Source organism: Nyctereutes procyonoides, unplaced genomic scaffold (genome assembly GCF_905146905.1).
Source record: "Nyctereutes procyonoides isolate TBG_1078 unplaced genomic scaffold, NYPRO_anot_genome, whole genome shotgun sequence".
In the NCBI taxonomy this organism is placed as follows: domain Eukaryota; kingdom Metazoa; phylum Chordata; class Mammalia; order Carnivora; family Canidae; genus Nyctereutes; species Nyctereutes procyonoides.
In genome coordinates, this window is record NW_026575120.1 from 14,246,674 (window position 1) to 14,273,510 (window position 26,837).

The following is a 26,837-nucleotide window of genomic DNA, read 5'->3' on the forward strand; positions in this document are numbered from 1 at the left end:
GCCCCACCCATCGCTTCCTCGCCGCGGTCCTAGCCACATCACCTTTGCTCTCGGTCGCCCGGCCCTCTGTTCGCCCGCTGGGAGCGCAGTGGAGCCCAGTGCTGGGCACGAGCCTGGCGGGGCCGCAGGCTCCGCCCTGCTGCGCCCCGCCCCGCCTGGGCTCCCGGGAAAGGCTGCCGCGGGGACATGTCGTGCCCCCCTCAGCGAGGGCCGGAGCGTGTGAAAGGCAGCGGGGCTGTCAGGTGAGCCAGCGGCGGCGGGCCAGGGTGGGCGGTTGGGCCCAGGGAGGCCCGGCTGGGCTGCGGGTTGGGGATGCCGGGGGCGGAGGAGGACGGGATGCCCAAGGCCGAGAGGGGAGGTGCCAGGAGGACCGACCCGGGGGTGGGTGACCTCGATCCGGGGGGAGCGGCCAGGGTTCCGTGTGTGCCGCCTGCGCTCTCAGGCCCCGGGAGATTACTGTGTTTCCATCCGCTCCGCTCCTTTCTGCAGGGCTGGACGCGGGCGGAGGCAGGTCTCCGACCTCTGGTCCGGGCTGCAGGAGGAGGCCCGGGGTCGTGGGGAGCAGGGGCACGCCAGGGTGGCTGTGAGGTAAATCGGTGCTAGGGAAGAAAGATGCAGTGGCCGGAAGCCTGGGGAGCGTCCGCTCGGGGGAGGGCAGGTGTTTGCCATCCCTCTGCGCCCGGTGCCGAGATAGCAGGCGGCTCACTTCCCTCAGGTGGGACGCACCTCGACGGATGCAGTGTCCCTGCTGAGGGGTCTGAGTGGTGAAGGGGTGGGACCACCTAGGGCAGAGTCGTCTTTGAGGGAAAGAGGCTATTGAGGTCACTCTTTCCTTTTCACCTGAGCCTGGCGCCGTGGCAGTGGGTGCGCGCTTGCGTACGGGGGTTCCGACCAGGTTCAGGTTCTCAGAATTCGTGCCCGAGTACACTTCAAGAATCCATCAAAGGTGACAGGTTCTTAAGTGAAGAGTTTAACTTTCAGTATTGTAAGATCCCAATAATCCAGTATGTAAGTGTTTAGCGATAGAGGCCTGGAGCCTAAAATATAGGTGTTACTAAGACAGTTGGAGTAAATTTTTTTGCCTTTGGTGATAGATTGGATTTGGGATGAGACGCTTTGTTGCAGTCAAGTTTTTGACCATGTGTTTCTTGGGATTCTGGGTTTGTCTCATAATTTATTGTCTGACTAAAGCCATGCAGTTTCCCGAGAGTTGGGAAATCCGTGTAAGGTGGTTTGAGTATAAGAAGCATTTTTTTTAAAGTTCCCCCTGAAATCCAGCTGTTAATTTATAGGTTATTTCTAAATTCAGTTGTGTGGCCCCCTTGAGATTAGTCTTTCTTTCAGAAATGGTTCCTTAAAATGACCAGGGGTGTGTGTGTGTGTGTGTGTGTGTGTGTGTGTGTGTGTGTGTGTATGAGAGAGCAATTTCACTGGAAAGTTTTTTTCCCCCCGATAGTTTCTTTTATCTTGTCTTTTAGAGAGCGAAATGTCATCAGCGGAATCACAGCAGGAACAATTGTCCCAGTCAGATCCATCCCCGTCACCAAACTCATGTAGTTCCTTTGAGCTACTAGACATGGATGCTGGCAGTTTGTATGAACCAGTTTCTCCTCATTGGTTTTATTGTAAAATAATAGATTCTAAAGAGACATGGATTCCTTTCAACTCCGAGGATTCACAGCAGCTGGAAGAGGCATATGGTTCTGGTAGGATGAAAATGATGACTTTTAATAAAGACTATTTCAGTCTAATATAATAGTTACTATATTTAGAGCCATTAAAAATAATAGTTTTTTTTCTAGTTTTCTCTATAGCATTTTTGTAGTTCTCTCTCCTATAGTCTTTTTATATAGAAGTAGAAGTTTTGCATTACTAACCAGTCGGTTTATAATATTTAAGAATTTGGTCTGTATTTGAAAACAGTACTTACTGTAATTTCTTCACAGTTATCTAATAATGTCTTATGTTCCAGCATATGTTTCCATTTTTGTTTATAAAGAGTGGGGGCATGTCACATTGCAAAGAATGAATTCTTCATTTATCACTTGTTTTTCCTTTTATGAAACAAGAATGATGCTATTAACTATTTTATCATCATGATAGTCACGGTTGTTAATTTACCTTTGGCTCCTCAAGCCGAAACTCAGAAAAGCCTTATATACTTGTTTGTTTGTTTAATGGGACACTACTGTCTCTTCTCAGAAAAAGAACAAAACATTGTTTGGGTATTATTTTTTTTCATGTATCATTAAAACCAAGAATGGTTTTGATGGTTTGTAAAGTAGTGGAAAAAAATATCAATTCTATTTTGTTTGTTTAGCCAAGAAGAAAATGTTCATTCTTATGTCTCATAAACATTATTTAGAGTATACTCAGAATTGTATTTTAGGAGATTTATTTTGATAAATGTACTTCTTTTCCCCTTTCCAATCTGTGATAGGAAAAAATTGTGATGGGAGAGTTGTCCCCACTGATGGGGGCAGATATGATGTACATTTGGGGGAGAGGATGCGGTATGCTGTATACTGGGATGAGCTAGCATCAGAAGTGAGACGATGTACCTGGTTTTACAAGGGAGACAAAGATAATAAGTATGTTCCCTACTCAGAGAGCTTCAGCCAAGTATTAGAGGTACATCTTGATCCCTTTTCATGTATTTTCATTTTTTTCTTTTATTTAATAATCTTGTGACTTATTTTTGTGAAATTTCTAGAAAGAATTTGGTTCTATCTGAATCATATCTATAGCATTTCTTTTTTTCAGGTTAGTTTCAAGATAAAGTGGTTTTATTTTCAGATTTTAAAATCCTATGGAGGGTACCTGGGTGGTTCAGTCAGTTAAGTGTCTGCCTTCAGCTCAGGTCATGATCCCAGGGTCCTGGATCCAGTCTCACATCAGGCTCCTTGCTTAGTGGGGAGTCTACTTCTCCCTGTACCCCTCCCTCTGTTCGTGCTCTCTCTCTCAATGCTCATTTTCCCTTCTCTCTCAAGTAAGTAAAATTTAAAAATAAAATAAAATACCATGGAAACTGTTATGCCTTTAAGTTAAAATTTTTTCTCTAGTGGTGATCATTGTTAATAATATTTAAATTATGATCACAGGATTGATCTGTTTATTTATTTAAAAGATTATTTATTTATTCATGACAGAGAGAGAGAGAGAGAGAGAGGCAGAGACACAGGCAGAGGGAGAAGCAGGCTCTATGCAGAGAGCCCAACATGGGACTGGATCTCAGGTCTCCAGGATCACACCCTGGGCCATCGGGGCTGCCCAGATTGGTCTTTTTAAGCCTTTTATTTTTCTGGCTCTGAAAACAGTCTGAAATTTTCTTGCTTTAAATTGGAGTAGACATTAATATTACTGAAAGTATATCAAAATGTGAACAATGATTTTATCTAGTCTACTTGATAAAAGTAGGAGTGATTTTTTTGTTCTATACTATTATCTGTTGTAATTTTAAAAGACCTTTCAAATAATTTGGTAAACAGGAGTCTGATATTCTTATGAAATTGTTTATCTAGCAGTATTCTTATAAAAAAAAAAGTTCAGGGATCCCTAGGTGGCGCAGCAGTTTAGTGCCTGCCTTTGGCCCGGGGCACGATCCTGGAGACCCAGGATCGAATCCCACGTCGGGCTCCCTGCATGGAGCCTGCTTCTCCCTCTGCCTGTGTCTCTGCCTCTCTCTCTCTCTCTCTCTGTGACTATCATGAATAAATAAATAAAATCTTTAAAAAAAAAAAAGTTCAGTTTTAATAGAAAGGCTCTTAGGGAAGTCTAATGAAATGTGTTTTCTTTTAAGGAAACGTACATGCTTGCTGTAACTCTGGATGAGTGGAAAAAGAAACTGGAATCTCCCAACAGAGAAATTATTATATTACACAATCCAAAGGTAAAGCGAATTAAGCCTTTCTTTCATGTGGGATTAAAGGTTAATTGCATTACTAAGGAGATCTTAACTGGTTTCTTTTTCATAGGGATTCTATTTAGGAAAACCTTTGGAAATTTTTACATTGCATTTACAATTATGAAGCTTGTATCCACTGCCACCATTTTTTACTTCATTCACCTTATACAAAAGAATTTTCTTTTTTTTTTTTTAAGATTTATTTATTTATTTATTCAGAGAGAGAGAGAGAGAGGCAGACACACAGGCTGAGGGAAAAGCAGGCTCCATTCAGGGAGCCTGACATGGAACTCAATCCCGGGTCTCCAGGATCACACCCCGGGCTGCAGGCGGCACTAAACTGCTGCGCCACCAGGGCTGCCCACAAAAGAATTTTCTTAGGAAAGATTACACTACTGTAGAATATAAGAATGTAAAGAATATCACTGGCATGTTATGTGGGCATATTTTACATGTATAGGGTATTATTGAGAGATTCCTTAGCCTGATGTTTTTTTTCTTTTTTGGCTTTATTGAGGTATAATTGACAAAATCATAAGGTATTTAATATGTACAACATTGACCTGTATTTTCAGGGCTCTAACTTTAAACCATCAGAGTTGCATATCAAAACTCATACTCATCAAAACAGATACTGTTCCTATCTCTCAGAATGTATAAATAGAGACGTCTATAATGTAGATCTTTTCTCTCTGAGATCTTTTGACCTTTTCTATTTAAGCTTATGGTGCATTACCAGCCAGTTGCAGGGTCTGATGAATGGGGTTCAACACCCACTGAACAGGGTCGACCAAGGACGGTGAAGAGAGGAGTTGAGAACATCTCTGTTGACATTCATTGTGGTAATGTTAATCATTTATTTTTCATGATGGGCTTATTTATGACTTAAATTGTGACCTTTTTCTATGGATTTGGATTATCTCAAGGCTTAAAAATGATTTAGTCATATGTGCTTATTTTGAGTTAAGATTAGCATCACTTTACTGAATATCTTTTTTTTAAGATTTATTTATTTATTTTAGAGAGAGAGTGTGTGTGCACACACAAGCGGGAGGGGCAGAGGGAGAGGGAGAGAGAATCACAAGCAGGCTCTGAGCTGAGTGCAGAGCAGGAGGCAGGGCTTCTTCTCACAACCTGAGTTTACAACCTGAGCCAGAACTGAGTCGGATGCTTAACTGACTGTGCCACCCACATGACCCACTAAAAATCTTAATAGATATAAAAATCTATTTTATTATTTTTTAAAAGATTTTATTTATTCATGAGAGACAGAGAGAGAGGCAGAGACATAGGCAGAAGGAGAAGCAGGCTCCCTTTAAGGAGCCCAATGTGGGACTCAGTCCCTGAACCCCAGGATCGTACCCCGAGTGTGAAAGCAGAGCTTAACCACTGAGCCATCCAGGTGTTCCTAAAAATCTATTTTAAAGTTACTAAGTATATATTGTGGGATAGGTAAAATTTGGCAATACTAATCAAGAGGTCACTTGGTACAAATGAACTGATTTAGTCCTAATTTTAAGAAGTATGATTTAACCTGTTTGGTTAAAAATTTATTTTTGGTAACTCCTGTCCTTGAAGATTTTGAACTAAGGAAAACTTTTTCAGTATAACTTGAATGGTTATCCATTGCTATCCAGCTAAAGCCATTTATGGTTGGTTTTATAATATACTTAGCTGGATTATAAAATTCCTTTTATCCCTGAGATGGCTTGTCTTAGACTTACTATACTTACAAGTCTTAGACTTACTGTAATTTAAAAAGATACATTCAGGGGTACCTGGCTGGCTCATTCAGAGAAGTATATGACTGTTGATCTCAGGATTGTGAGTTCGAGCCCTACATTGGGTGTAGAGATTACTTAAATAAAAAAAAAAAAATAAAATAAAAAAGATGAGTTTAAAAATTTAGGTTTTATATTCACACCAGACATTATTGGTATAATTGATAGAAATGGAATATTAAATAAAAGTATCCTACCAATATTATGTTGCCTGAATTCGATAACTGTACTGTGATTATTTAGGAAAATATTCTTAGTGAATACATATTAAAGAATTCAAAGAGTTAAAGATGTATGATGTGTGCAATCTGATGATATATACAACCTGCTTATATTTGCATATCATATCTGATGATATATGCAAATGGTTCAGAAAAATAAATGTGTGTGTAAACACATACATGTAGAGAATAATAAAGCAAATGTAAATGTTAAAGTTTTGAATCTGTAAAAAGTACATGGGAGTTGTCTATACTATGCTTTCATGTTTTCTGTAAGATCTCAGTTATTTCAAAATAAGTTTAAAACCTGAAAATTTCTTTTTACAGATTTATGTCAAAGTAAATAAACACAATAAAATCATTATATTTACAGTAAAATATGGAACTATTTTGTGTTCTTTAAGTAATCTATTTTGGGGCACCTGAGTGGCTCAGTCAGTTAAGGTACCGAGTCTTGATTTCTGTTTAGGTCCTTATCTTGGGGCTGAGGGACCCAGCATCTGCTGAGTGCAGAGTCTGCTTGTCCCTCTCCCTCTGCTCCTCAACTACCTACCTACCTACCTACCTACCTTCCTTCCTTCCTTCCTTCCTTCAAATAAATAAATAAATAAATAAATAAATAAATACTTTAAAAAATGATCTTATATTTTGCCATCTTTATAACCTATTCATTGTGAATGATTGACTTTAGAATATAAGGCTAGTTATATGAAATAATTATTCTTTTAAATTTCATTTATAGGAGAGCCTTTGCAAATAGATCACTTGGTTTTTGTAGTCCATGGGATTGGACCAGCTTGTGATCTCCGCTTTCGAAGCATTGTACAGTGTGGTATGTTTGCAAAGCATGTAAGATTAAATCATTTAAGGGTGATATTAGAGCTCCTGTGAGCTGAGATAAAGTGTTGTTTTTAGTCTTTTGTCTTATCTGCATAATAAGATTTGGAGAGCTAAAGACAGGTGGCAAGGTGGTAAAGCTTCTTAACCTAGACCTAAAGTATAGTAAATTCCTTAGGCTAATAGTTTATGCTCTTAACTAATAATTCTTGAGTGAACAAGCCCTTAATCCGTAGAAAATTGTATTATGAATGTGATGGCCGTCTTTCTAACCATTCCAAACTTAAAGTGAACCAAAAAGATGATATAGTTTAAATGAATAATAGAACCTTCAGTCATTTTTGTAATTCGTAGTGTGATAAAGCTCTTGATATTCTATTTGGAGTATTTAGGCTATTAATATAACTTGATTTTGAAAGGTAGTGTCCTCTAAAACTTAATAGTACATATTCAGAGTCTGTTCCAACTTGGGAACTTCTTCTACTGGCTAATGCTTCTAAACATTAACCTTTTGGAAGGTTAAGATTGATATAGAATGAATTACAAGAAGCAGTGTTTTTTTTTAATGTAAAATATTGGATAAGGGTTTTTTATAAGAACCAGAAAGTTAGAATAGGAATCTAACTTCAAGGCCAGTTGACACAGTCACGTGATTCCCCCCCTTTTTAAAAAACATTGAAATAGTTCCCATGACACAGAAGGTTTTTTTTGTTTTGTTTTTTGTGAGGGGAAAAAAAGCCTTTATTGATAAATAGTTTACAATGAAATAAATAGAGTGACAGTTTGTTAAAGGGAGCCCGACATGGGACTCGATCCCGGGACTCCAGGATCACACCCTGGGCTGAAAGCGGCACTAAACCACTGAGCCACCCTGGCTGCCCCCATGACACAGAAGTTTTAAAGTTAGCTTTTCTTTGGGTAAAATGTTTTGTATAGTAAAATAAAGTTTTGTCTTAAAGGAACAGCTTTTCCTATGTGCACTGATAATATTTCCTGAATACCACTTTGCTTGCTGTCTTTGACTCAAGTAAATATGTGTTCTAGGCAAATGGAGATAAGAGTATAATTACATGATCTGTTGCATCCTAATTCTGTGAATTCATTGCTTCCCTGGTGATGCATAAGTCAATTTCTTTTCCAGTTAATGATTTTCGCAGTGTTTCCTTGAACCTGCTACAAACACATTTTAAGAAAGCCCAAGAAAATCAGCAGATTGGGAGGGTAGAATTTCTTCCAGTCAACTGGCACAGTCCTTTGCATTCTACTGGTGTGGATGTGTGAGTAATACCTTATATCTTTGAGTTGTTAACTAAGATTGTAATACGTTTCCTGATCAGTGATATGGATGAGGTTATAATCAGCAATAGCTGATTATATAAAAATTTGTTGGGGATCCCTAGGTGGCTCAGTGGTTTAGCCCCTGCCTTTGGCCCAGGGTGTGATCCTGGAGTCCTGGGATCGAGTCCCACGTCGGGCTTCTGCATGGAGCCTGCTTCTTCCTCTGCCTATGTCTCTGCCTGTCTCTCTCTCTCTCTGTCTTTCATGAATAAATAATAAAATCTTAAAAAAAAAATTTGTTCAACAAGAAGTTTTTTGTATTTCTATGTCTTTTTTTAGAGATACATTATTAAATGCTGACCAGTTCCTTGGTTTAACTAAACTGGTTAAGAGTAATGAGCTGTGTGTATCTTCTTGCAGTGTGTCTTACTAGCTCGTTACTATTTACTATTACAGGTATATTATTTCTTTAGCATTAAAACCAAACGTTGCTTTCTTCCCATGGTGTATAAGCATTTCCATTTTCAGATGTCAAGCCACCTTACCTCAAGATGTACAAAGTGTTTTGTTGTTCCTTTTGTGGTCATATTTAGGTAATATTTGTCCACATTTGTAAAGAAATCCCTCAAACATTAAGTTATTAGCATTTAAACTTGAATAATTCATATAATTTTTAAGTGATGGCTGTTTTAAGTCAAAAACCTCAGTAGTTTTGTTTGTAGATTTTATGGTAATGTCAGAGAAGGTTGCCTTATATTAAGGGCAAAACACTTCTTTCTCTCTAGAAACAAGTGTACTCATAATATAGTTTTAGGATAGAATGGCAGATTTTTCTCTAGAAGATAAAGTAGTTGGTATTATTTTGGTGTTAGTCTTGGAAAAATGGCTTTTCTGATTCTGTGTCTCTCAGTTCTTAGTACTATATGATTTGAGCATATTCCACGTGCCAGATATTGTGGTGTTGCTTTTACTACGTATGGAGTTTATATTTGTCATATTTGAGATGATACTAAGAGATTCCTAAGGGCAAATTGCCCTCTCTAAACTACAGAAGCTGTTGAATCTTTGAGGAATCCTTCTCAGTATTTTGAGAAAGCTTTAACTGGAAGTTGATTTGGATAATGTCAGCATGGTTTCCTTTGCAAGATATGAGTTCTCTTGGCTTTGGCATTTGACAGTTTCCTATTCTTTCGAGGGTTTTAGAAATTCTGTATCGAGAAAGGGATCCATTTATCATTTGATTTGTGGTTTAAAAAATGCTGAGAATTCTAGAAAAATCTTGTATTTTCTGTCTTTAAAAAAAACCTTTATTGGGATCCCTGGGTGGCGCAGCGGTTTGGCGCCTGCCTTTGGCCCAGGGCGCGATCCTGGAGACCTGGGATCGAATCCCACGTCGGGCTCCCGGTGCATGGAGCCTGCTTCTCCCTATGCCTATGTCTCTGCCTCTCTCTCTCTCTCTCTCTCTCTCTGTGACTATCATAAAGAAATAAAATTAAAAAAAAAAAATAAAGCACAAACTGATTTAAAAAAAAAAAAACCTTTATTATAGAGAATTTTGTACACACAAGTAGCTTGTATAATGAATCTTCATGTACAGATTATGATTACCCAGCCCCAGGTAGCCTCAACAACATGGCCAGTTCTGTTCTGGCCATCCATTATCTTCCAACCCCTGTCTACTGCCCATCCCTCTACCATATTATTTTTGAACCAAATCTTAAAGTATTATATGATTTTATCTATTAATGTTTGTATATCTGAAAGGACTTTTAAAAATATATTAACTAGGGGTGCCTGAGTGGCTCAGTGGGTTGAGCGTCTGTCTGCCTTTGGCTCAGGGCGTGATCCTGGGATCCTGGGATCAAGTTCTGCATCAGGCTCCCTGCAGGGAGCCTGCTTCTCCCTCTGCCTCTCTCTCTGTCTCTTATGAATAAATGAATAAAGTCTTAAAAAATTAACTATAGCACCATTGTCATACCTAAAAAAAATTCTTTTTTAAAAAATGATTTATGTATTTATTTAGAGAGAATGCAAGTGTGCACATGAGTGGCGGGGAGCAGAGGGGGAGAGGGAGATAAGCAGACTCCCCACAGAGCAGGGAGTTATCCAGGCACCTCTAAAAAAATTCTTAATATTGGCAAATATACAGTGTTCAAATTTCCAATTGTCTAATACAGTTGTGATCATATATGCACACACATTTTAAACTGGGATCCAAGTAAGGTTCATAAATTGGAGTTCATTGATAGGTCTTTAAGTCTCTCTTTAATCTCTTGATCACCTTTCCATCTCTATTTCCTTGGAATTTATGTATTGAAGAAACTGGGTTATTTGTCTTGTAGAGATTCTCATTGGCTCTTGCTGATCACATCTTTTTGGCTTAAACATGTCTCTGAGTCCTTTGTTATTTCCTATAAATTGTTGTCTCTTGTGAATTTAAATAAGTCTAAGCTTGAAGGCTAAGCTGAGTAATAACTTAGAGGAGGTTATGGAATGTATTAGATTTTTTGCTTAAAATATGTTTTTTTCTTTTTTTTCAGAGATCTGCAGCGAATAACTCTGCCCAGCATTAACCGCCTAAGGCATTTCACCAATGACACAATTCTAGATGTCTTCTTCTACAATAGCCCCACCTATTGTCAGACTATTGTGGACACAGTTGCTTCGGAAATGAACCGAATATATACACTTTTTCTGCAGAGGAACCCTGATTTCAAAGGAGGTGTATCCATTGCTGGTCATAGTTTAGGTAACAAATGAATTCTCTGTGACCAGAGAAGACTATCACATATTAAGGACACCTGTTTTTTAAATACAGTGTCTTTTATCAGTATCAGATTCAGAGGTCTAGAACTGGTCTGTGATGAAGGACCAGTGGAAGGAGTTGGAAGGGTGGTGGTGGTGGATTGGAAAGAAAGACTTCCCGCTTTATAGATTTTACTACATGGGTAATTGGCTTAATACTTTTTGTATGAAACTGTGTAGTGCCAGTGCTTAGAAATTATCCCTTCTTTCTTCTATTTTAGGTTCGCTTATATTGTTTGATATCCTAACAAATCAGAAAGATTCTTTGGGGGATATGGATAATGAAAAGGTAAGTTAGATGTACAGATAGCTTCTTTTGGTACTATTTCTTTGTACAGATTTTTAGATCCTCAACCTATATTTTGTCGTTTGCTTAGTTTAGTCTCATACCATAATATTAATTTTATGATTATCTTAATTTTAACAGACTTATTAACAGATAATTTTATGATTATCTTAATTTTAACAGACTTATAATTATCTCTGTCATTCTTGGCTGATAGAAGCAAGATAGTAATATGCTTCCACAAATATTTGCCACATTCTGAAATAACTGTTGGTATTTTATTTTCCATTATAATTATGCACTTCTCATCTGTTATTAGAATTATAGAATCATTGAGCTGAAATGGAGTTTTCATATGATGAGGAAATGAAGAATGAATTGGATGCAAAGTGGTATAATTTATAGAAAGTCATTTGAAAGCAGTGGGAGGACTTGATGTTTAAAATCTTTTATAAAAGTCCTGTGAACACTTTAAAGGTTTGAATTAGTACTTAGCATATACTATCTTGTATATTTTCTCTTTTTAGAGAAGTGTTGTTTCTATTGTTGGACTGTGAGTTCTTCCAGGACAAGGACTTTATCTTGATATGTCTTAAACACTTTTTCTTTAATAAGAGCTCAATAGGGGATCCCTGGGTGGCGCAGCGGTTTGGCGCCTGCCTTTGGCCCAGGGCGCGATCCTGGAGACCCGGGATCGAATCCCACATCGGGCTTCCGGTACATGGAGCCTGCTTCTCCCTCTGCCTGTGTCTCTGCCTCTCTCTCTCTGTCTGTGACTATCATAAATAAATAAAAATTAAAAAAAAAAATAAGAGCTCAATAAATGTTTTGTTAGTGAAGGTGAAGAATACTTTGATAATCATTCATGCATTCATTTATTTAAAAATGTTTCAATTAAAATTGCAAACTTAAGAGATTAACTTAATTTATATTTTGTACAAATTACAGTTTACTTAAAATTAAGTATATCTTTATGTAGAACTCTCCTATAGTACATTTTTTTGTTGCCAATAGTAATAATAAAAGACAATCTAAATGAATTTAGAGAATATGAGCTTTACAATTTAATTTTTAGGATGCACCAAATATTGTCATGGATCAGGGAGACACACTGACACTAGAGGAAGATTTGAAGAAACTGCAACTCTCGGAATTCTTTAGTGTCTTTGAGAAGGAGAAAGTAGATAAGGAAGCTCTGGTAAAAACAATCTTTTAAAACTATGTTATGCCGTTTTTAGCATTTTTATGCTTATCTTCATCTTACTGCTGACTAAGAGCTGCCCTTTAGTCGTAAATACTCTGTTATCATTAGTAATGTCCTGTAGCATTATTTATGTGTGTTTTATCAAGTGATTTTTGCTTTGTGGGAGAGCAAAGTTCAGAGGAGGCATATTGACAAACACAGTGATAGAACAAAGACTGCAAAACAACATAGCTCAGGAAACAGAGTGAGAATAAATGGCCACTAATTATCCCACCTCTTATTTTCTGTTACATTTCCAAGAGCTCTACTGTTGATATTTGCTTATTTATTTGTTTTTTTTTACCCCCCCTTTTATTTTTTTTGCTTTTTGTCAGGCTTGCAATACATTCATTCATTCAACAGGTATTTAGTGAATGTTTAATATGATCAGGTGTACTATACTAAGTACTAGAGATAGAGTGGTCAGTAAGACAGATATTATGTAAGCCATAAACATGTAAACAAACATCCTGATGCTTATGGTTTAGTAGGGAAGACACATTAAATAATTAATTACAATTGTGATAAGTTCTAAGTAGGAAAAGTACACAGTAGTATTAAGAATGTATAATCGGGGGGATCCCTGGGTGGCTCAGCAGTTTGGCGCCTGCCTTTGGTCCAGGGCGTGGTCCTGGAGTCCTAGGATCAAGTCCCGTGCCGGGCTCCTGTCATGGAGCCTGCTTCTCCCTCTGCCTCTGCCTCTGTCTCTGCCCCCCCCCCTCTCTTGCTCTCTCTATGTCTATCATGAATAAATAAATAAAATCTTTAAAAAAATGTATAATAGGACTAACGTAGTCTGGGAGGGAGAAGGAAGCCTTAACCTAATCAGGTGAGTAGAACTTAAGCTGAGATCTTGTTTGTTAGTCTGTTTCATGCTCCATGTTGTATGTTCTTATTGCTTATGTCCATGAGTAGGGATATAATCTTTCTCAGAAATGTGACATCTAAGTCAGCATGGAAATCAAGGAGTGTTTTTGTGTTATGCAGGTAGATAACCACTTCTGTAGGTTGATATATGTGTGTGTGTGTGTATGTAAAATAATAACATGTCATTTGTATTACTATAGCATTGATACTGTATAGTACTGATAATTCTTCAGGCTTTTTTTTTTCCAGGCTTTTGTGAATAAAGTATTATTCCTTCTCGAAATTATTACTGATGTTGTACTACTAGAGAGCTCTGTTAATATAAAGCAAAGAACAATAGTGCATGGTCTTATTCCTCTCAGAGAACAAGACATTTAATTCATTTTATTTTGTCTAGAAATAAGAAGGATATTTGATTTTCTATGCCTAGGCTTTATGTACTGACAAAGATCTTCAGGAAATGGGAATTCCCCTAGGACCAAGAAAGAAGATATTAAACTACTTTAGGACCAGAAAAAATTTAATGGTATGTGCTTAAAATAGCTTGTAGGATTAAATGATTTTTGTCATCCTTGTATCCTTTTGCTTTGTGAGGTGTTTAGGCAGCTGACCAATTTCGTTAACTGATCTTTGGTACTATTTAGAAATTAAACACGTTTTCTTCTTAATTGATATCCTTAAAAATGTTACTAGCTTCAGAAGTCTTGTCTCCCATGGAGTCGTCCCACCATTGCATTATTTTCCTTTTTTTTTTGTTTTTGTTTCATAACTGCTTTATTGAAATGTAATTCACATCACAAACCATAAAATTCACCGGTTTAAAGTATACAATTCAGTCATTGTTAGTATATTCAGAGTTGTGTCACAATTACCACTGTCTAATTTGAGAACATTTACATCACCCTAAAAAGAAACCCCATACACATTAGCAGTCAATCCTCATTCCTTCCTCCTATGAGCCGTTGGTCTACTTTCTGTCATTATGAATTTTGTTCTGGACATTTCATATAAATGGAATAATACAATATATGACTTTTTGTGACTGGCTTCTTTTACTTTAGAATAATAAACTGGAGGTTTGGCTATGTTGTAATAATACTTCTACATTCAGTTTTTTTTTTTAATTTTTATTTATTTATGATAGTCACACAGAGAGAGAGAGAGAGGCAGAGACACAGGCAGAGGGAGAAGCAGGCTTCATGCACCGGGAGCCCGACGTGGGATTCGATCCCAGGTCTCCAGGATCGTGCCCTGGGCCAAAGGCAGGCGCCAAACCGCTGCGCCGCCCAGGGATCCCCATTCAGTTTTTTCAGCCCCTGAATTCCTTTCCATATCTTAGTAGTTATTTTTCAACTTTGTAGCAGGTTGCTTAGTTCTGATTTGAGGCTCAGTTTTTGGCCTGGTATCTGCATCATTTTCCATACCCATATAGACATTCTACTTCTTAAAAGGGCATTGTGCTTCATTGAACTCTTAGTGGCCTGTGGCATTGCTCTTCATCATACTCTGCTATTGTTTCTCTCATAATAATTGCCTGAAGTTTCAAGTGCTGCCCAAATAGCTATTATAGCTTTCATCGTTTTAGAGCATGTAGGGATGTCAGTTTATCACTTAAGACAACTTTTGTTTTCGTCAGCTTTGTTTGCTGAAGACTCTTCCTATAATTATTCACAACTTTTCTAAGTATACTTTCAAACCAGTAAAAACTATATAATTCTTTGGATATTTTTACAACATAGCAGCTCCATAAAATTATTTTATTCTTTAGGATATTAATAGACCCACCCTGCAGCCAGCTTCAGGCGTGACTGTATCTAACATCCCCAAAGAATCAGGTGTCTGCAGTAAAACTGATGCTACTGGGAATGGTGACTATCTACATGTTGGCATTGGACAGGTAACAATACTAATTAATTCTCTTTAGTCATTTTATTGCCTGCCACTGGTATGGTAGGAACAGATATTACATTTGTTATCAATGAGAGATACTTTTATATCCTCTTTCCAGGTGTCTGTAAAATATCCCCGGCTCATCTACAAACCAGAAATATTCTTTGCCTTCGGATCTCCTATTGGAATGTTCCTTACTGTCCGAGGACTAAAAAGAATTGATCCCAACTATAAATTTCCGACGTGCAAAGGCTTCTTCAATATCTATCACCCTGTAAGCACTGGATAGCTCCTGTGTTCTCACCTGAGTATTAAGACTTATTGGTAAAGAACATAAAATTTTGTTTTGATGATTTGCTTTTTTCTGTGCTATTTGAGGTAATGAGACAACTTATAGTACTGTGAATCAGAAAGTGATGGGGCAACACAACCGTTTTTTTTTTGTTTGTTTGTTTGTTTTAATGAGCTTATAATTATTCTTGGCCTAATACACAGTTCCTAAGACTGTCTTTCTTCAGCAAAGGTATCTGTAGCTATTATTTTTCCTATATAGTTTGATCCTGTGGCCTATAGGATTGAACCGATGGTGGTCCCAGGAGTGGAATTTGAGCCAATGTTGATCCCACATCATAAAGGCAGGAAGCGGATGCACTTAGGTAAGTGTGAGTACAGAACTTGTAATTCTAGACCATCTGGTCAGTGCAAACGGACTGGACCTCATTCACTTGGTTTAATTGTTTGGACCCTAAACTGTTTATAAACCATGTGATCCTTTTTTTTTTTTTTTAAGATTTTATTTATTTATTCATGAGAGACAGAGAGGCAGAGACACAGGGAGAGGGAGAAGTAGGCTCCCTGCGGGGAGCCCGATACGAGACTCAATCCCAGGACCCCAGGATTACACCCTCAGCCGAAGGCAGACGTTCAACCACTGAGCTGCCCAGGTGTCTCTGATGTTCTTCATTCGTATATGTTTCAGAATTGAGAGAGGGCTTGACCAGGATGAGTATGGACCTTAAGAACAACTTGCTAGGTTCGTTGCGGATGGCATGGAAGTCTTTCACTAGAGCTCCATACCCTGCCTTACAAGCTTCAGAAACTACAGAAGAAACTGAAGCAGAATGTGAATCAAGTTCAGAGAAGCTGAGTGGTTAGTAACCCTGTGCACTGTGATTTCCTGCATCAGGTCAGATAAGAGTAACTCCATGGTGTGTCATTCTTAACTCTGGATAGGACCAGTCAGTACTATGAGTCCTACACACCTTCAGCTCTGCTAATCTTTTCTATTATCTAATAGCTACAAATTATGGAAAAACATTATTTGTGAGGAAAGATGTCAAGAGAAGCAGAACATCTGGTAAAGAGGTTTTAAAAGACATCTCTCACTTGGGAATTGTGGGGGTTGTGTTAGGAGCCTTCTCTGTGAACCACCTTTCTTTTATAGGGGAATGTCTGTGTAATTATTGGTCAGTTTTATTTTCCTGGCTGGACACAAACTAGTATACTCTCCTCTTAATTTCACAGTTAAAGTTGCATTATTTTGCTTTAATTTTTGACTGCCTAAAGATTTCTATCCCTACTTACATTTAGTTTATAAACTAGGGGCAAATGAATTCGTTATTAGAAAAGAAAAAAAATGAACAAAATCAGTGTGACTTGAGGACTCTTTAAGGAACTCAAGAGGAGGAAAGTGCAGAAAGGTTTCTGAACAGAAAGTAGCTCAGCCTACTGTAAACTTGGCAGTCTGAGAAGAAGTAAGGACAATCTTGGAGGGCTAGAAGTTTTTAGATTGTTATTATGGTTCTTCTACGCCCAGATGTTAACACAGAAGAGACCTCTGTGGCAGTTAAAGAAGAAGTCCCACCCATCAACGTGGGAATGCTAAATGGAGGCCAGCGCATTGACTATGTGCTACAAGAGAAGCCCATTGAAAGTTTTAATGAATATTTATTTGCTTTACAAAGCCATCTATGCTACTGGTGAGTGGTGTTTGTTTTTGTTTCTGTGGTGGGTTTTTTGTTTTGTTTTCTTTTTTTTTTGTTTTTTGGTCTAATTGTTTCACAGATACTTGATAGATTTAGAAAAGGGAGGATGATAGGCTGGTGTACATTTGGGATTAGAGTGATTTCTCATTTAGATGGTTACAAAATAACACAACATGTCATTTAAAGAAATCTGATTTAAACACATTTTTAAATTTTGCAGTTGGGTAGAGCATGGACTGATGATGTCAGCTTAGTTTTAAAAATGGTGTTCTTTGGTCATTGGTGGGGGACAGGATGGGTACATAAGAATAAACTGGAACAAATACGTTACTACTGCTAAAAGTATTTTAAACTCATTTGAAAGTATTTTAGTAGCTAGATCAAACTTACTCTTTTTGTTTTGTTTTAATGTTTAGATATTTTTCCAGATTTATTGAGATATAAATGACAAATTGTATAAGATGTACAACATGATTTGATACATATATAGTGAAATGATCAACACAGAACTAGTTAACACCACCTTCACCTCACATAATTACCTCGTGTGTGTGTATGTGATGAGCACATTTAAGATTTACTCTCTTAACAACTTCCAAGTATGTGATAAAGTATTATTATAGTACTGTACATTAGATCCCCAGAATTTATTCAAAAGAATTAATCATTATTAAATATAGTTATCTGATGGATTGCAGAATGGATTAATAATGTTTATTGAAATTCATATATTGTAACAGAAAAGAACTTAATCACCAAAGAAATTGAAACTAAAGGAAAATAGAACTAGGAAAATAAGATGAGTAGGGGATACAGATTAAAAAATGCATGCCTTTAGGTCTTGAGAGGAATTTTTATTGAATCCTGATAAAGGGATTATTATTTGATGTGATCAGTCTCATATCTATATAATAAATACAGTAGGGGCCATGACATAATCAAAGTACAATAAAAACAATCCTGTAAGAAGCCAAAATAATCCTTTTAAGAATGATCTCTGTTGATATGGCTTGACAGAAATCTGAAAAAGGCATTTCTTTCTTTTTAAATTATGGTTTTTTATTATTTTTTAAGTTTTTATTTAACTTCCAGTTAGTTAACATACAGCGTAATATTAGTGTCTGGTGTACAATATGGTGATTCAGCACATCCACACAACACCTGGTGCTGATCACAAGTACCCTCCATAATCCCTATCACCAGTTGAACCCATCCTTCTACCCACCTCCCCTTTGGTAACCATCAGTTTGTTCTCATTATTCTTCACAATAAAAAAAGGGTCTGCTTCATTCCGCAGGGCTGGGCATGTTATATAATAGGGAGCACTTAATGGCTCAAGTGGATCAAAGTACCATTTTGATTCTGTCCCACCGGTGGAATCTCATGCATATTTGGTGACTGGACTAACTCCACAGAAGCTGTGATGTATTGAACCATTTCTGTCGTATCCCCAGATCTCACTAAATAAGAAAAGACCCTACACAAGAAAAGATAACAGCCTGTCCATAAAGTATTTTTATAGGCTTTTTCTTTGGTGTAAGATGGGAAAAGGGCCCTTTCTGGAATATGTGGATACAGGTATTTACGTGGTCTAAATATTGCTGGATTGATAATGTGTCTGTTATAATGAAAATAAGGTGTACATTAAAACCACTTCCAGATTAAGAAACTTCCATAATTTGTCTCAATTTTTCAAATAATGGAGCAAGTTCCTCTTCTAGGCTGATAAGTAGTCCTGTACTGGCATTACTCCTGGCCATGTAATCACCACCAACGGTAAATGATTGAATTGAACCACATGGTAGGTGTTATAGTAACAGATGATACTTTTATTTTTTGAAAGTCCAAGTTTGCTCCCTTGGTTTGTTGCAAGGGCAAAAGTAGATAAGAAACCAAGTCTGGGGCAGCCCGAGTTTACTTTTATATCAATGGAATCATATATACTCTCGTTTGTATGACTTCATCCTCTATGTTTTGTGTTTCAGTAGTTTCTCTGGTTTTTATTGCCAAGTAATATTCTGTTGTATGAGTTTACCACAATTGTTTATCCATTTCCCTGCTGATGGACATTGGAGTTGTTTCCAGTTTTTGGCTATTACAAATATAACTGCTGTGAACATTTGTGTATGAGACCTTGTATGGACATATTCTTAGTTTTTTTTTTTTTAAGATTTTATTTATTCATGAGAGAGAAAGAGAGGGGGGCAGAGGGAGAAGCAGGCTCCATGCAGGGAGCCTGACATGGGACTCGATCCCAGGTCTCCAGGATCGCACCCTGGGCTGAAGGTGATGCTAAACCACTGGGCCTGCCCAGTATTCTTAGTTTCTTATGGATAAATACCTACGAGTGGAATAATGGCTAGGCTTAGTATGGCAAAAGTATTTTTAAAAGAAACCTCCAAGCTATTTTCCTGCCAGCATCTTCTGTTCCCATCAGCAGTGTTTGAGAGTTTCAGTTGCTCCATATCCTCAAATTCACTTGGTATGTTTGTGGTTTGTATCTTAGTCTTTTTTTTAATTAATTAATTTCTATGTATGTATGTATGTATTTATGTATTTAATCTTAGTCTTTCTCAGAGTTGTAATAGTACCTTATTATGGTTTTAATTTGCCTTTTCCTAATGAATAATGATGTTGAGTATATTTTCATGTGTTTGCCATTTATTCAGCTTTCTTTTTTTTTTAGATTTTATTTATAGAGGGCTTTTTTATTGTTGTTGTTGTTATTTTTTGTTTTAAGACTTATTTCTTTGAGGGGATCCCTGGATGGCTCAGCGGTTTAGTGCCTGCCTTCGGCCCGGTGGCATGGTCCAGGCATGGTCCTGGAGTCCTGGGATCGAGTCCTGCATCGGGCACCTGCATGGAGCCTGCTTCTCCCTCTACTTGTGTCTCTGCCTCTCTCTCTCTGTGTCTCTCATGAATAAATAAATAAACCCTTTTAAAAAAAAAAGACTTATTTATTTGAGAGAGAGAGAGCAGGGGGTGGGGCAGACAGAGAGGAAGAGAATCTCAAGCAGACTACCTACTGAGCCTGACATTGGATTCAATCTTACGACCATGAGCTGATCTGAGCCAAAACTGACAGTCAGTTAACTGACTTGAGCCACCCAGGCACCCCTGTATGTTTAAGATTTTATTTATTTATTCAACTTATTTTGAGTGCATGTAAGCAGGGGGAGGGGCTGAGGGAGAGAAACAGAGAATCTCAAGTAGACTCTTTGAGCTCAGAGCCCAATGTGGAGCTCAATCTCATGATCCTGAGATCAAGACCTGAGCCAGAAACAAGAGTGGGACACTTAACTGACTGAGCCACCCAGGTACCTTGGCATCATATATCTTTGGTGAACTGTCTATTCACATCTTTTGCCCATTAAAAAAGATTATTAAGTTGCAGGAGTTCTATGTCATAGTTACAAGTCCTTTTCAGATACGTGCTTTTTTTCTCAGAATGGGGTGTTTTGTTTTGTTTTTTCATTTTTCTAGCCCAGTATTTTGATGTCCACAAGTTTTTTATTCTGATGTCCAATCTATTGATATTTGTGCCTTTTAAACATATTTAAGATATCTTTGCCAAATCCAAAGCCATTAAAAAATTACCTGTGTTCTAGAAGTTGTATCATTTTATTTTACCTTTTGTATTAAGGACTGTGATCCATTTTGGCTACTTTTAAAAATATGATGTGAGGTAAGGATTGAAGTTAATTGGTTTGCATGTACTGTCTAGTGGTTGTAGCAACATTTGTTGAAAAGTTTATTCAGGGGGCGCCTAGGTGGTTCAGTTGGTTAAGCATCTGCTTTTGGCTCAGGTCATGATCCTGGGGGATAGAGACTGCATTGGGCTCCTTGCTCAGCAGGGAGCCTACTCTTCCCCCTGCTTGTGTTCTCTCTGTCAAATAAATAAACAAAATCTAAAAAAAAAAAAAAAAGTATTCAGACAGAAACCACTGAATTGTCTTGGCTCTGTTTTGTTCCATTGATCAATTTGTCTGTCTTTATGCCAGTAAAACACTGTCTTGATTACTGTAGCTTCAGAATAAGTCTTGAAATCAAGTACTGTGAGTCATCCAACTTTTTTCTTTAAAGTTATTTTAGCTATTGTAGGTTCTTTGCGTTTCCACGTGTTTTAGATTGAGCTTGTTAATGTCAACCAAAAAGCTTTTTATGAGATTTTCATTGTGATTGCAAATGTTTTATCTACAGATCAATTTGGAGAGAATTGACATCTGAATAATACTGAGTCTTCTGATCCACAAACACAGTATCTCTCAGTGTATTTTGGTCTTTAATTTCCCTCAGCAGTGTTTTGTAGTTTTCAAAGTATGTTTAGCATACTGTATTTTTTTTACACTGTAGTTTTTTTTTTAATTTTTATTTATTTATGATAGTCACAGAGAGAGAGAGAGAGGCAGAGACACAGGCAGAGGGAGAAGCAGGCTCCATGCAGGGAGCCCGATGTGGGACTCGATCCCGGGTCTCCAGGATCGCGCCCTGGGCCAAAGGCAGGCGCCAAACCGCTGCGCCACCCAGGGATCCTACACTGTAGTTTTTAAATTTTATTACTCGTATGCTCCTGTTTCTCTTCAGAACAGATAGATCTTTTGCCTTTTAAAAATTTACATTCCTCCTGTTATGAATAAGATTGAGCATTTTGACATACATTTAAGGACCATTTTTATTTCCTTTTCTAGGAGTTATTTATATTCTTTATTTTCTTTTATTTATTTTTTTTAAAGATTTTATTTATTCATGAGAGACACAGAGAGAGAGAGGCAGAGACACAGGCAGAGGGAGAAACAGGCTCCATGCAGGGAGCCCGACGTGGGACTTGATCCTGGGTCTCCAGGATCAGGACCTGGACTGAAGGCGGCACTAAACCACTGAGCCACCAGGGCTGCCCTATTCTCTTTTATTTTGAAATATTTGTCTTTGTTGTTTTAGTTGATTAGTCTGTGATGAGTTGCAAATTACTTTTCCCCAGTTTGTCTTTGGCATTGCAAACATTGGTTTTTGCTAAGTAGAGAAGATTGATTTTTATGTGGTCATATTTGATGATTTTTCCTTTCTGGTTTCTGGAATATGTGTCATACTTAGATCTTCCTTATCCTCTGAAGAATTCCTTACTGTAGTTTATTTTGATATTTTATGGTTTCATTTTTACATGTGGATGTTTGATTCATTTTGGATTTATTCTCATAATAGTTATAGATTGATTCAGGTCATTTTTCAGATGGCTATCCATTTGTCACAACACTGCTAGTTTGTCTCACTTTTTTTTTTTTTGGTCTCACTTTATTAAATTCCTATATAGATTTAGGACTGTTTCTGAACTTCTTTTCTTTTGATCTACTCATTTATGCACCAGGATCATACCATTTTAACATTTAGTTTAGCTAATGCCCCCTCACTGGCATAGGAGGAATTTCTTAACCTGTGTATAGGGTTTCTGGGGGATAGAAAAAGTATATGAATCCAGTGAAATTTTATCTATAATTTTGGGTATATATGTATATGTGATCTTTTTAGGGGAGAAATCCATTGGTTTCATTAGATTCTCAAGTAGATACATGATTCAAAGTAGATACGTGATTCAAAAAATGTTGAACCATGAAACTAGAGAAATATTTGAGCTATACATCCTTAAGGCAGTCCTTCATGTTATTTTTTTATAATCAGGTGTCTTTATGAACTGGATGTAAGTAATTGCTTAAGCACACACAGAATAATATCTGGAAGATGCACGAGAAGTTGATAACCACTAGTTCCCATCCTCTGACAATCAATGTTAAGAAACAGAGGTAGAAAGGAAACTTCATTATTATACCCTTTTGTATCTTAAATTTTGAATCTTAAGATTGTATTATCTTTTTAAAAAGATAAATAACATTTAAAAAATTAAGGTGACCAATTAGATGGCTTTCTGTGTTCTGAGAATGAACTCTATGGAAAGGTAACAGTTCTTGGTTGGTCATTTATTACTAGTCTTTGTATTACCAGATGTAATGCTAGACTTTTTTTTTTTTAATTGTAGTTGACATACAATATTAGTTTCAGGTGAATCACTGCATCATGAATTGATAATTCTTTTTTTGTGAATTGATAATTCTGTATATTACTCAGTGCTCACCATGATAAGTGTAGCTATCATACATTATTACAGTATTTTTTTAAAAGATTTAATTTATTTATTCATGAGAGACACAGAGCGAGAGAGGGAGGGAGAGGCAGACGGAGAGGGAGAGGGAGACTCCATGCAGGGAGTCTGATGTGGGACTCGATCCCAGGTCTCCAGGATCACAACCTGGGCTGAAGGCAGCGCTAATCTGCTGAACCACCCAGGCTGCCCTTATTACAGTATTATCGACTATATTCCCTGTGCTGTATTTTTATTTCCATGACTTACTTACTTTATAACTGGAAGTTTGTATCTCTTAATCCCCTTCACCTATTTCACCCATCCTCCCACCTATCTCCCTTCTGGCAACCATGTTTGTTCTCCGTATATATGAGAGGCTGGTTTTATTCATTTTTTAAAATTAATTTTTAAAAAAGATTTTATTTGTTCATGAGAGAAACAGAGAGGCGGAGACATAGGCAAAGGGAGAAGCAGGCTCCCTGTGGGGAGCCAGATGTGGGACTCGATCCCAGGACCCTGGGATCATGCCCTGAGCTGAAGGCAGTCAACCATTCAGCTACCCAGGTGTCCCTGTTCATTTGGTTTTTAGATTCCACATATAAGTGAAATCCTATGGTATTTGTCTCTTATATCACTTAATATCCTCTAGGTCCATCCATATTATTGCAAATGGCAAGATTTCATTATTCTTTATGGCTGAGTAATATTCCACCATAAAATGAACTTTTGTAAAAAATGAACTTGTACAGTGGTTGGTTTTGTAGATTACATGAGGTAATATATGTAAAACATCCAGTATAACTGTTAGTTTCTTCTTTTTACAACTTAAGTTTTTCTCTTTACAGGGAGTCTGAAGATACAGTATTGTTGGTCCTCAAAGAAATCTACCAAACCCAGGGCATCTTCCTTGATCAGCCTTTACAATAAAAATGAACCATGTATGGCTGCTTAATGTAAGTTTTTAAATGTCATGTATGTAGCATAGTTCCTACATATTAACATGTTATGAGGAACAGGGTAGCCTTGAACTCTTTATAAATGTGCTTTTGTTACCTGTCACCAAGATCTAGGTTATGATTCATTTTTAGAGGGACTCTGGTTAAAATTTCTGAGGAAAAAGTGCAATAGCTCACTTAGAGAAAGTTAATGTCCATGTGTTTTTGCAAGTGACTTGGTCCCGTAACACCTGTTATTTTTTAGGATCTAAACTCAGAATCTAAATAGTTCTGATCATCTAAGAGTTACCATGGCAACAGCCCATGCTGAGATAAAGTTACTCTGCCTTTTAGATGTGTAACTAGAAAGTTCATGCATTGGACTCCGGTGTTCTGTTTGCTTCCAGTTGTGACTGCCTCATGACCTCTGTTCCACTCTTCCCTAGACGGACACTGCAGGATCCTCCCCCAGAAAAGCCACCTGCTTGTTGCTGCAGTTTCCCTCTCCTCAGCTGCGTCATTTCCTGCATGTTGCCTGCCACTTACTCACTACTGGGATCTTTGGAGGACTTGTTATCTTGGAAGTGAGTGGAAGAACAAAGGGAAGACCACTGGCTTCATAGAAGCCTTTGCCGCTCTTCATAGCAGGGGTTATTTGCAGCTCTAATTCTTGGATGATAGATGCCACCCTTTATTGCTTATTACTTGAGATAGTATAAAGTCTGTTTTGAGTTTATTTTGGTTTGAGTAGAAATTTTTTTCTAGGAAATTATTGTTTCTCTTTAGAAAATGTTCTAGTTTGGAAGCAGGCTCTGGAGATTAAATCTTAGTATATGTGCTGCTGAAGCGAGCACGGCTCCGGTGATTCAGAAGGCATTTTGGGGTACACTCATCTCTCATTGGTGTTCTCTGTATTTGAAGGCTAAGTAGTTAAAGGAAAAGACTTCTAGGCAACTTCTTTTGAGCCAGCGTTTCTTTCCTATAAGTACTGTGTAAAGGACTAAAATGTAGCTTACAGAGTATTGTTTACTCTCTATAGCTGACTGACCTTTGATTGCAAGGAATCACTGATGCTGTTTGTTTTCACAGCTGTTTGAGCTGCTCTCAGAGTCTGCAGCAGATAGTTTAGTTCCCATTAGGTGCATTTTATAAAGCAAAGATGTTATATATCCTAGACCTGTCCTTTTATACCATATTTCAAATGGGGAGACTGAAATCTTAGTTATTTGATAGTAACTTCTCTTTTTGAGGGCAAAGTTATAAAGGCTGGCAAACCTGAAATCACGCAGCCTTAACAGGCTCTCTGGTTATGAGTAAAATCTCTCAGTAGTACATTTAAGGTGAACTAGAATTTGTGCGAGTCTACCATTGTATCCACTTGGGTGAGGGCAGTGTTGTGTGTCCTCTTTGAAAACCCTTTATAAACACCATTGCTTGCTTAGGTACCCATGATCCAGGAGCTTATTTAAAAGCTTCATGGCACAGGCAGTGTTGGCTGGGCAGGAGGCTTTGGCTAAGGGAAATGTTTCTTATTCTGAAAGAAAAACTTATGCCTATAGGAATCAAGGAACAACCTGTGCAGAGTGTACATCAGAACATTCAAAGTGAAGTGTACCTTGAATTGTAACCAATTTTTTTTCCCCCGAGGGCATCTGCTCACCACAGGGCTAGATTTCCTTTCTCATTGGTCAGAGTTTGTCAATGTTTTTGCAGTTTTCTTTGTGATAGTCCTTTACCCTCCTCTCCAACTTCCATAGGCCTGTTTTATAGTGTGGTATAGGCAGGTAAGCTGCGTTTCTTTATAAACAATGTTTTTTTGTAAATATATCATCATGGTGTCTAGTGTATTGGTATATAACATTCACTTAAGCCATCCCTTCAACAGCAGTGGTCTCCATACCGTCACGTTGGAGATGACAGAGGTGAGGCTGGGTGCAAGATCCGTGGCTGGCTTTACTTGTCCATCTGCTTATAGACTAATGCTGAGCCACAAAGAAGTGTCAGGTATATGGAATACTTTTCTTTACCATATGAACTGAATTTGAAGTAAGGATTACTGAGAATTAAGTAGCGTTCAATTTTATTTTAAAGGGGAAGCTTTTGTCAACTTGTCAATTTACATTTATTCTTCATATTAGCTGAATAGATAGTATTTAAGAGTAAACCAAAGGAAAAGCAAGAATGAGTCCCTGTAACCAAAGATGAACAGCTCAACAGCATAACTGTGGATGGCTAGATATAAACCACAGTGTTGGTACTAAGAAATGTTTTTTGGTGAGGGGCAGGCAACTGTAAAAGAGCTTTTATCTGGTCTTTCTACCTGTGGTATCATCATGATTGTATATTACACAGAATAATACGCTTGATTTAAATTCTTTATTTAGTTGTATATTGTTTGCACTACTTCAGTTGTATTATGTGCAATCTCTTGACCAAGCCTAATTTTAAACTCAATAGAGTATCATTTTATACATATTTCCTGCTACGGAATTTGTATTGCTTATCTCAACAAGAGATTGTCTGCATGGAAAGGTTAATAGCACTGATTAGCTTTCTAATATTTTGCACTTTTTGAAATGTTTGTTTTTTACATGATTATATTTAAAAGTTTATGAAATACTGAAATAAAACCATATTGACCAGTTGCCTTTTACTTGATTGGATCCATTATA

General features: G+C 37.6%; 1 protein-coding gene across 3 annotated transcripts; it reads left to right on the forward strand.

The window, feature by feature from the left end:
- DDHD2 (DDHD domain containing 2) lies at positions 1–26,810 on the forward strand. Of its 3 annotated transcripts, none has more exons than XM_055334999.1 (18): positions 1–242; positions 1,479–1,706; positions 2,441–2,631; positions 3,800–3,889; positions 4,626–4,746; positions 6,649–6,738; positions 7,885–8,020; positions 10,562–10,770; positions 11,048–11,115; positions 12,188–12,310; positions 13,653–13,748; positions 14,991–15,119; positions 15,231–15,386; positions 15,666–15,768; positions 16,092–16,262; positions 16,929–17,091; positions 24,076–24,183; positions 24,612–26,810. In XM_055334999.1, the coding sequence occupies exons 2-17, from the start codon at positions 1,487–1,489 to the stop codon at positions 24,155–24,157; spliced, it is 2,148 nt and encodes a 715-aa protein (XP_055190974.1). In that variant the 5' UTR covers positions 1–242; positions 1,479–1,486; the 3' UTR covers positions 24,158–24,183; positions 24,612–26,810. The 3 variants fall into 3 exon arrangements, with proteins under 3 accessions (XP_055190974.1, XP_055190976.1, XP_055190975.1); XM_055335000.1 differs by lacking the exon at positions 1–242 and adding an exon at positions 462–588; XM_055335001.1 differs by lacking the exons at positions 16,092–16,262; positions 16,929–17,091.
- Positions 26,811–26,837: the final 27 nt, after the last annotated feature.

Coding starts and splice junctions, on each gene's coding strand:
- DDHD2 (XM_055334999.1), top strand. CDS start 1,487: ATGTCATCAGCGGAATCACAGCAGGAACAATTGTCCCAGTCAGATCCA. Junction 2,632..3,799: donor GCTTCAGCCAAGTATTAGAG/GTACATCTTGAT, acceptor TTTTCTTTTAAG/GAAACGTACATGCTTGCTGT. Junction 3,890..4,625: donor TTATATTACACAATCCAAAG/GTAAAGCGAATT, acceptor TTTCTATTTAAG/CTTATGGTGCATTACCAGCC.